At 41.1% G+C, this 10,073-nt stretch overlaps 1 protein-coding gene across 1 annotated transcript; it reads right to left on the bottom strand.

The window, feature by feature from the left end:
- Positions 1-185: 185 nt before the first annotated feature.
- LOC116377797 (vitellogenin-2-like) lies at positions 186-9,728 on the bottom strand. The gene is made up of 34 exons (XM_031839530.1): positions 9,656-9,728; positions 9,221-9,241; positions 8,945-9,096; positions 8,575-8,826; positions 8,325-8,486; positions 8,084-8,232; positions 7,827-7,977; positions 7,582-7,739; positions 7,340-7,505; positions 7,123-7,248; positions 6,807-7,028; positions 6,498-6,715; positions 6,311-6,408; positions 6,103-6,227; positions 5,769-5,870; positions 5,525-5,644; positions 5,239-5,425; positions 5,065-5,158; positions 4,780-4,965; positions 4,547-4,694; positions 4,261-4,459; positions 3,214-3,653; positions 3,078-3,122; positions 2,931-2,999; positions 2,631-2,837; positions 2,398-2,540; positions 2,011-2,149; positions 1,772-1,901; positions 1,497-1,680; positions 1,302-1,396; positions 1,107-1,201; positions 844-1,009; positions 535-696; positions 186-441 (listed from the first exon to the last, which is right to left on the bottom strand). Exons 1-34 carry the CDS (start codon positions 9,693-9,695, stop codon positions 332-334), a joined length of 5,061 nt encoding a protein of 1,686 aa, XP_031695390.1. The 5' UTR covers positions 9,696-9,728; the 3' UTR covers positions 186-331.
- Between the last annotated feature and the right edge of the window lie 345 nt (positions 9,729-10,073).

Below are 10,073 nucleotides of genomic sequence, written 5' to 3'. Positions count from 1 at the left end.
TTGTCAATGGAGAGATTGTGAAAGAAGAGGAACAGTGTGCTGCAAAGATTTTGTTTTGCTAAAAGGTGACAAATTGAGTGCAACATTGACAAGCTTCAATGACTGCCTGTTGGTTTTGGTTGTTTTTTATCAATTTGTTTGACCTATGTTTCATTTCAACATGAGTATGAAAGTTGGACGACCGCTTGTGATTTTTCAGTTTGCTTTATTAACATTTAGTAACTGCCATTGTTTCTTACAAGAAAGTTAACAGTTTACAGTTCAACAAGGGAATCAGAAATACTTTGTCTGAAACAAAAGGTACAACATCATTTGACTGAAGGCAGTGAGATTATGCGCATTGAGCGGGGCAGCGACAGGCCAGGTGGGCTTCGGCTTCATCCGTCAGGTCAATGCTCTTCTGAAAGATGCTGATTTGATCAGAGCGGTTCAGGTTAGCACCTGAAGGAAATGGAGGGAGTAAAGCAATTAGGCACTGCTTGACATAATAAGATATTGTATAGTTCAGTTTTGTGAGATTTTTTGCAGACTCACCAACGGGCAGGCAGTGGAAGCCAACAGTGACAGGTGTGGTCCTCACTGGGACGCAGCCGGGCAGACAGCGCAGCACAGGCTCAACAGAGTAGCATTTGCACTCTTGGCCATGGAGGTTCACCTGCTTCTCCAGCTTCACAGATTCAAGCTTCATGAAACACTCTGAAAAGGGTGACAAAGGAAGATCAGCACTGTAATTATTTACTTACAACAGCAGTCTTTTTAAGAGTTTCTTGATATGATTTATTTTGCATTTTTGGACAGAAAATGATATTCTTATAGTGAAGGATGACGCAGGTATTGTATTACCAGAGGCATCATGGCAGCTCTTTCCAGCCAGAACCCAGGAATGAGTGAAGCTGACTGCGTTCATGGTCAGGCGTTTGTTGGGTGTCTGGAACTCCTGTCTGATTTCACCATCAGCCTTTCCACAGAGTCCACAAGTCTGCCCTCTCATCCAGTCCACAACTTTAACCTGGAAACACCTCAAACAGTTCAGTGTTTGCTCCATTTATAGTACGGAAATTAATACATCTAAATCTAAAAGATAGTTGTCGGATTTCTTGTATCACCTTCAGTTTGTTCAGATCAAGGAAGACCTCCTGGAGACCATAACGGGGAGCATGGAGAGCGATGCCCTCACCGCTCTGTCTAATCTGAATTTGGCCTGAAATGAATGAAAATATATAAATATGGGATTTTTTTACCTTCAACAAATTGAAATATTTGAGCATGACAGTGAAATTTGAATTAATAGAATAAAAAACCTGTGGGATGCTGATATGGCAGGTTGCTGTTGGGGATTTCTCGACCGTTAACCTTGACCTTGCTAACACTATCCTTGGGATACAGCTCCACTTCACTGTTGGAAAACAATTGAAATACATGTATTGAAGTTAATTTCTAGATTATTTTTCGGGGACAGTTCCTACAATTTACTGATAAATACTTGTTGTTCTTACAGGTTTTCGATCTTGACATAGATCTGGTTCAGTTCCTGTGTTTGATCCCTCTTCAGCAGAACAAGGAATTTAAGTTCTGGGGTGCAATCCTGAGCCAAAATCTGGAAGCAAGAGTGGGGCATCGCAATCCTGTTTTTCCTGTTGTTGAATGTGATCAGTGTGTTTTTGACCAAGGCACACTCAGCTGAAGTGGGAGAAAAAGATGAATCAGTAAGTTAACTATTTACTGATCCGCCTGATTATTAAGTAAAACCTGTTCCTTTAAATGTTTTCACCTGCATTAGCCTTGGTGAGCACGTAGGAGATCTGGTCGGCCAAGTTGTTCTGGTATGGTTCCAGCTCAGTGGCAGTATCTCCGATTGGCAGAAAAAAAGGGAGACCCACGCCAAGTTTGTACATTGTCTTCTGTAATATTGAAATATCAAAATTGTTATGAAGAGTGTATATGCAAACTGTGTGACAAAGTATGATGCAGACATTTTCTGAGTGTAAATAATGGGCGATAAAACCGCACCTTTGGTATCTTCAGAACAACATTCAGGGTTGTCTCAGAAGCAGCAGCCACAGACAGTTTGATCTGATTAGGAACATTATTGACCTTTGCCTGGGTTATTCCAAATTCCTTTGTGATGCGGGAAATGTAGTCAGAGATCCTAGGAACGCATAAAGATGAAGGTTATTTTCATTTTTTTAAATAAATGTCTGGTAGATAGGTGTGTTGGAAGATTAAGAAGAAATCATTCCAAAATAAAGTAATATGGACACAAATGTCTACATCCAGGATGCCTGATTAGTTGCTGAGAGTATTTAGAAATTCATTACTTTGTTTTCCAGGTTTTTACAACACAACATTCAACATAAAATAAAAATGTTTGAAATCGGCATAAGTTTGTTTCATTACACTTTGGCATAACACTTCATGCTCTTTGGAAGTTTGCCCCAGGTAATCTTCAGGCGGAGTGCAGGTTCTTTACCCACAACACCAGTCTCAGCTGTGATATTAGTCTCGTATTGTTTGCACTCAAGGCCCCAGGCAAACTTAGCCTAAGAGAAATTTCAATCAGAGTTAAAATCTCAAGCATCAGACAGATTTCTAACAACTGTTGTTACATCACCAAATCAAATGTTTTTTACCATAAGTTTATGGTTGCTCAGCACCACACCATCGGCACAGATTCTCCAGTGGTCATTCTCTTCCAGGTTGGCAAAAATGATCTGCAGCCTGGCATTAGTTTTGTCAATGTAAGCTGCAATCTGGTATCCCTGAACCTTGTGGTCGACTCTCACAGCACGTATGAGAATGGTCACAGCAGGAGTGACATCATTAGCGAGGTACTTGGCCTTTAAGTGAAAATCAGAGATTGATAATAACGAAAGTTTAGATTTTTTCCAACAAGTACAACAGTCTGTAAATGTCTTGGTCTGATGACTTACCTTAGTGTAGATGGTCTCAAAGCTCCGGGCACTGCTCCTGCTGCTGGGACGTTCTGTGAAGAGGGCATGCTGCAAACAAAGAAGCCATACATTTAGCCTGCTTAAACATTTAAAAAAAATTGGCTTTCTCATCAATCTGATGATTACCTGGTGGATGTGGTTCTTGGTAAAGTTCATTGCATACAGTTGTTGCTGCAATAGAAAAAAGTAGATTCATTCTTTCACATACATTTTGGATTCTACTGGGTTTTATTTTATATGTTCAGAGGTAAAGCTGACTCACCTTGGACCTGGAGCTGGAGCTGGAGCTGGAGCTGGAGCTGGAGCTGGTTTTGGAGCTGGAGCTGGAGCTGGAGCTGGAGGAGCGTCTGCCGGAAGAACTGCTGCTGGACAAGCGAGATGAACGGCTGCTTGAAGAACTGCTGGTTGAAGCGACCTTCTTGCTGTTATGGCGAGAGGAGGAGGAGGAGCTGGAGGAGGACTTGGATGATGCAGAGGAAGAGACGCTGGGGCGAGAGCTGTGAGAACGAGAGCTGCTGGAGCTAGAGGAACTTGCTGTTTTGTTCATACCAGGTTCCAGGATTTTCTTGAGTTTCATCAGGACGTTCTTGTCCTCGAGAGGTTCGTCGTCCTCACTCATGGTAATGACTTTGATGATCTTCTCTGCTGCTTTTGCTCCAACCTGAATCTCAATTTCAATTCTCTCGACCTCTGGTCCGGCAGCTGCAAACAAATAGATAAATAGATATGTTACTTTTTAGCAACTTATTACAAAGTTACTTATAAGTAATGTAATGCCGTCTGTTAGAGACAGTTTTTTTGTTGTGTAACTAGCCCAAACAATATTGCCACTTAAAGGGTATGCTCTTTAGGCCACAGAAGAAAGAATTATACAATTCCCATGGCGCCCCAGCTAATTAATTAGAGTCGGGTGTGGGCAATTTGAAGTTGAAGACGTCGACAACAGACAGTCCTAAATCTATTTAATGTTGGGCAATTTGAAGTTGAAGACGTCAACAACAGACAGTCCTAAATCGATTTAATGTTAACTGTTTTACGTAAATCTCTCGACAATTTAAGTGTGCTAATCATTTTATTTGAGTTTGGCCTATTTCATTTAGTTTGGCTTTGATTGTCGTAAAGGCCTATTTCCTTTCTTGAATGTGTTTTGGAACAACCTTGACCGCAAGAGCCAGTCTGACAAGCCAAAGAAATCACCAGAACTGTGAGTAAAACAAAGCCAAATCATTTGAAAGCTAGTGTGTGGGAAATGTCTATTCTACAAGGCATCTAAGGCAGAAGGAAGCCGGAACATCATCCATTAACTTGCCTGGATAAACCTCAACCAAGAAAGCATGTTCTCCAATCATGGTGTAGAATGGGCACTTTTTGATGAAGGAGGCGTTGCGAGATTTAAACTCAGTGCATGCCTTGAATCCAAAGGTTTTGCTTTCAGCACACATTTTCTTCTTGAACGCCTTGGGGAGTCTCCCTTCTCTGGGAGCCGGAAGGATTTCAGATGATGCTGACTGTAAAGCAACAACAGAGGTCACAATATTCATTTAGAAAAGGGTAAATGCTCGTGTTGGAAAAGGTGGTCAGTGAATCAAACTCACCATGTCACTAGCCAGAGAGGATGCCATCCTTGAAATCTTAGTGGAGGTCTCCCTTGACATCTGTGCTTCAGCTGCAGCTGGAATCATTGGTGTGATTTTGGCAGCTGCGAGGTCTTCCACATTTCTTGCAATAGCAACAGTGTCAGTACTGTTGGAGAAAGTAAAAATAATTTAAGGACAACAGAATTTCAAACAAACGGGGTGATATATGTTACTTGGTGACAAGTACATACCGTGCAGATACAATTTCATTGACGCCACGAACAGGCAGGACCTGAAACTTGAAGTTGCCCTTAATCATGTCAATTCTTGCTTCTATCTTTGCAGGAACAATTGTGTGAACTCTGGCTCTTGACATCAGAACAGCCTGGATGAAAGCAGTATTCACTCCCATAACTGCGTACGTATGCATGGAAACACTGCAAAGGACAGAACATATCATTTTTAACAGTTCTTTTTGATAGTTAAACCGATGAGAAGAACCTTATGAGTTGTCAATGAAGCTACACCTTTATTACCTGGGGCTAATGTCAGCCCTCATGTTTATGTCAGACTTCAGAAGCTGAGAAACTTGATAGTTGGCAGGCAGAGATGGTGTAACAGTGGTTTGGACTGTGAAAAAAACATTTTTAGCATTAGTATTAGTCATTTTGTCAAATCAGCAACTTTTAAGCTACACAATTGCAACTTACATTGAACAGATGCAGCAGCCACAGCAGCAGTATAGAAACTGAGCTCCATGGGCAGACCAGTGGCGGTGGGAAAGATGCGACGAACCTCAGTAAACAGCAATGGTTTAACGTAATGCGATACGAAACCAGCCAGCAGAGCATCCAAAGCTTCCTTGCCATAAGTGCGAATTGCTTGTCCACTGGCAAGCTGTAAGCACAACATCTCTTATAAGACATCATATATTTAGTTCATAATACTTGTATTACTTAGCAGTCACTTACAGTACCGAAAATGGCGATGGTGTACCTGAATAATCTGGTTAATAATGGCTTTGTCAATGTTGGCAAACGCAATTTCCTGTCCGAATAATTTCACATACACAGAGGCCAGGGGCTGGCTGGAAGGATGAGCCATCCACTCAGAAAGCTGTGCGAAGAAGACAAGTAATTGGAACACTGCATTAAACTTCTATAAATGAAAATGTGCTTTCATCACATCATTCTTAAAGATTAAAAATATTTTCAGCATCAGAGTGATGCCTTAAACTTACAGCCTTCATAACTTGTTTCATCTTGGTCATCCTGTCAGCATTCTCAGGACCCTCTTGGATTTTCAAAAAGGCCTCCTGCATTCCCTCAGTTCTCACTCCAACCTGAAAAAAGGGAAAACAGCATTTGATGGGTAAGTACTTTTAAAATGATTTCTATGTGAAAGGTTTATATAAAGCCATATTAATGAAGCTTGTGACAATGGCTAGCTAAATGTCCTTTTTGCTAATATAATTTGACACAGTGTGTTGTGCAAAGGTGTATCAGAGTGGAGGGCACATGCCAGATATACAATAGCCTTTCAGTGTATTAGGTAACTATGAAAAACACGATTACCTCAAAAACGTCAGCATAAGCTCCTGCCATGTAGGTGCGAGCTTTGGCCACAATGGCTCTTGGCATAACAGTTGCAGCATCGTTAACATAGAAGGCGCTGGCAGCAGCACCAACCATCCAGGGGTCTGCAGGGCAAAATACAAGAACCGTCAAAACACGTATTTTAATCCAAAATCTCTGATGATAAATTATCCTAGTATGCCCTTACCGTAGTAGCTATCAAGATAGAAAGCTCTGCTGAAGCGATGGCTGAGTCTGTCGAATTTGGGACTGAGGATCTTGATAGCAACGTTACAGGCAGCAGCACTGAAAGTAGTACATTAAAAGATGATGTGATTATTGGTGCATTCATGGTACGTGTTTAAATTGCAAAAATAAAATAAAATATTTCTTACACAGAGGCAAAGTCAGGAGAGGTGCTCTTGGTCATAGCCTTCATGTAAGAGTAGACAAAGCTAGAGACCTGCAGATTTTTCTCAGTCAAGAGGGCATCAGCAAGAGTCATCACCAGACCCATGGGCAGCTTGGTCTCAAACAACACAATAGCAGCAACCATACGGAGTTCTGAGTGGAGATCCTTGTCCATGAACAGCTGAACAGCCATATCCTGGATCTAATTCACAAAGATTGGATGTACATAAAACTTCCTTAAATCCATCCATTTATTTTTAGTAATGCAAGGAATCGCAAAGTCTATGTCTCACCATCTTGGGCTCCCTCTTAGCAATGTTCCTCAGGGCCAGAACAGCCTCAATGTGAACTCTGAGTGGCAGACCAGCAGCAGTAGCACTTCCAAAGCCAGGCAGTAACTTCATGATTGGCTTCAGGCTGGCAGAATGTCCAGCATTTCCTAGAACTTTGAGAGCGAGAATGAGCCCCTCAATATCCTGCTTGCTAGCAGCCTGGACAACATGTTCATGCATGGGCTGTGGAAGGGACAGAAAAACATTCATGTCACATGTCTCGGATGTTATACCTGAATTTAATTGATATAAAACACACTTAAAAAACGATACATACCGTCACAAGCTCAGCGGCGCAGGTTGGGTTCTCTGCACAGTATTTAGCAACCATGGTGCCGTATCCTAGCATGACAATCTCACACAGAACGGGGTTGTCTTTGATCTTTTGGTTCACAGTCAGGTCCTGAAAAGGGGTAAAAAGATTTGGGAATTGATGATTATGCATCCCAGTTTTTACATCCTTACAAATAAAAAAAAATGCAATGCTGACTTGCCTTTAGAAGCTTGATGGCCTCGAGGTCAGCTGTCACCATGTGTATAGATGACAGCAGCGCTTGAGCAGCTTCCACAATAGTCAGCTCGTTAGCAAGGAACTTCTCCTTTACGAACCTCAGAGCATCAGGAGTAGCAATGGCAGGGACAACATTCAAGATCCAGTGCCTGGGAAAAAAATAATATTATATAATTGTATTATCCATGGCACATATTTTTCATGGCTCTTGAAAGTCGCAGTTACCTGTGATCAGCTCTATTTTTGAACTGAGTCCAGAGGTCCTCGATATTCTGAGAGCTTGCCACACGCAGCAGCTGGATGAGCTCAATGAACTTCAGAGGGGCTTCTTCGTGGACCTTGGGCACGTTGAAGGTCACCAGGTGGTTCAGAATCTCAACAATCTGTCAGGACAAAAATATTTCTCACTTTAAAGTTTGTTGCTGCAAGATGAATTCAACAACAATCTGAGGGATAATTTTATGAAGTACCTGAGCCTCGACATTGGTGATCCTCAGAAGCTGGATGGGTGTCTGGAGAAGCTCTGCGCCAAACTGGTACTGCAGGTATCCACGGTGAAGATATTCAGCTTGGATAGGCTTGAATGTGGTCTTCTCAATCTCCAGGAAGGTCAGGACTTGCCTGCAAATAAACATTAGCACTATCAATCTGCACGGTGACACTTTGTGTTGAGAATAGTGCTGATGACACAGGTATTGCTCTCTTCTTTTTAATTTAAACCACATACTTAGACTCCATCTGGGCAGCACCATTCATGATGTTGATAGGTGAAAACTGGATGATCTCTGTACCATTTGCCTCCAAGAGCATAGCACCGGTGTCTGTTTGCTTGATCGTGTAGTGGATAGCAGAAGCTCCCTTCAGGGCCTTTCCTCTCTGCATTGAGAAGACCCAATATTATCACACCAGCAGTGTCAAGGAGTATACTGTATTAGAGATTATGAAGCGAGAGGGGACTTTGCACTTACAGCCTCACACTCAGTGCATCTCTCTGTGTAAGTCAAACCGATGTCCTTCACGATTCTCTCCTGGCACTCGTTCAGGTCCTTAGACTTGGTGAACATGATGCGCTCAGCCTTTGTGTCCTCACTGATGACATAGTGTGTCTTGCACACACCCTGTGTTCCAGGCTAGTTGACATAAATCCAAACACACTTCGTTAGTTTAAGTATAGTGGCATTTTGGGAGTGGAACTCGATGAAGATGAGTTATTTGTACCTCTTGCAGCTCATAGACATTTTGAGTCTTCTTGATGTTCAGCTGCAAGATGTTGAGGACTCCTCTGAAGACATTCAGCACAGTTGTAGAGATGCCAGCCGGAGCGAACACTTTTCCAACAACACCGTTGGTATACTCAAACTTGATGGGTGTCAAGAGCTGAGCCTCCAAGGCTGAAGTCAGCTTGGTAGCTGGGAGGAAATCATCTTTGGGCCAGATGCCACTGTACTCAAAGATTTCTGGGTTCACAAGCTATAAGGAAGAATGATACTTTGAGTGCATTGAACACTTGATTGTTTATAAGCCACTCATTATTCCAGTTCACTTAATATTAATCATAAATAAATTAAAAGATTTAAATTGTCTTTACCTTCAGCATGAAGGTGTCAGCAGCCTCTGCACAGATCATAACTTTGCTACGGACTTTCACTCCAGCCCGTGCCAGACCTTCTTCAGGCAGGCCGCCCATAACAACGGCCTCATATTTGTAGGCATAGGTCTTTCCAGAGGCAAACTCTGGAGCTGCATTAATAGACAAGAAAACCAACTATGAATGCATTTCTATTTCAATACAACTTTGAACTGAGAAACGTTTTATATCTATACACCATAATTATATTTTTAACATAACAGAATGACAACTTACCAAGGTTCGCCTGGTGACACGCTACAAAATAGAAAATAGAAATAAAAAGTTATTTTGATGTTAACAAAGAAAGGACAAGATATGTGAGGAAAAAAGGTATTTAACTGGAAATACTAATAATAATAACTTTATTTATATAGCACTTCTAAAAACAGAGTTTACAAAAGAACAGAAAGACGGTTGATAACGTCTATTTTTTTGCTCTATCATTGGTTATATATCAACAGCATTACACTGTCAGCAAGTGCAGAAGTGGTTTTCTTAAAAATGTAATTTATTTATGTCCTAATAAAACACAATAACAGTAGATAATTGCTACCATGTACAAATGTTCTTCTGCTATTATCACATTCTACAAAAAGCAACATTTTCAGAACTTTAATTAAATTTTAGGTTAAGTCGAATTATTTTTTAAGTGCATAAAGACATACTCACCGGCAAAGCCCACAGCAAGAGCTACCAAAAGCACCCACATGGCTGATGAATGTGAAGAACTACAAGAAGAGGTGTCCTTATATACACAGTTTTTGCTGCTCGAAATGTATCATTAACTCAGTATCCGCCTTCATTGTCATTGATGTTACCTTGCCTTGACCATGCAGATTAGACAAACAGAGTAAAACACGAATGAAAAATGTCACACAAGTTGTGTGACATTTTTCATGACATCAGTCAGGACTGCCTGACACGAACAGCTCAATGTCCAAAATACATAGATTTTTTTCTCTCGTGGCATAACCCATTTTCAAAAAATTAAATGAAATGCTATTTTAACCTTTATGACAGTGTAACACATTTATCTACATTCACCAATAACTATTTAACCAATAATACATATCTAAAAATGGAATTT

This window comes from Anarrhichthys ocellatus, unplaced genomic scaffold, assembly GCF_004355925.1.
Source record: "Anarrhichthys ocellatus isolate YVR2014 unplaced genomic scaffold, GSC_Weel_1.0 scaffold1690, whole genome shotgun sequence".
Taxonomy (NCBI): Eukaryota; Metazoa; Chordata; class Actinopteri; order Perciformes; family Anarhichadidae; genus Anarrhichthys; species Anarrhichthys ocellatus.
This window is presented reverse-complemented; position numbering and strand designations above follow the sequence as displayed.

Coding starts and splice junctions, on each gene's coding strand:
- LOC116377797 (XM_031839530.1), bottom strand. CDS start 9,695: ATGTGGGTGCTTTTGGTAGCTCTTGCTGTGGGCTTTGCCG. Junction 8,827..8,944: donor CTGACACCTTCATGCTGAAG/GTAAAGACAATT, acceptor TCTTCCTTATAG/CTTGTGAACCCAGAAATCTT. Junction 7,249..7,339: donor AGGCCATCAAGCTTCTAAAG/GCAAGTCAGCAT, acceptor ACCCCTTTTCAG/GACCTGACTGTGAACCAAAA.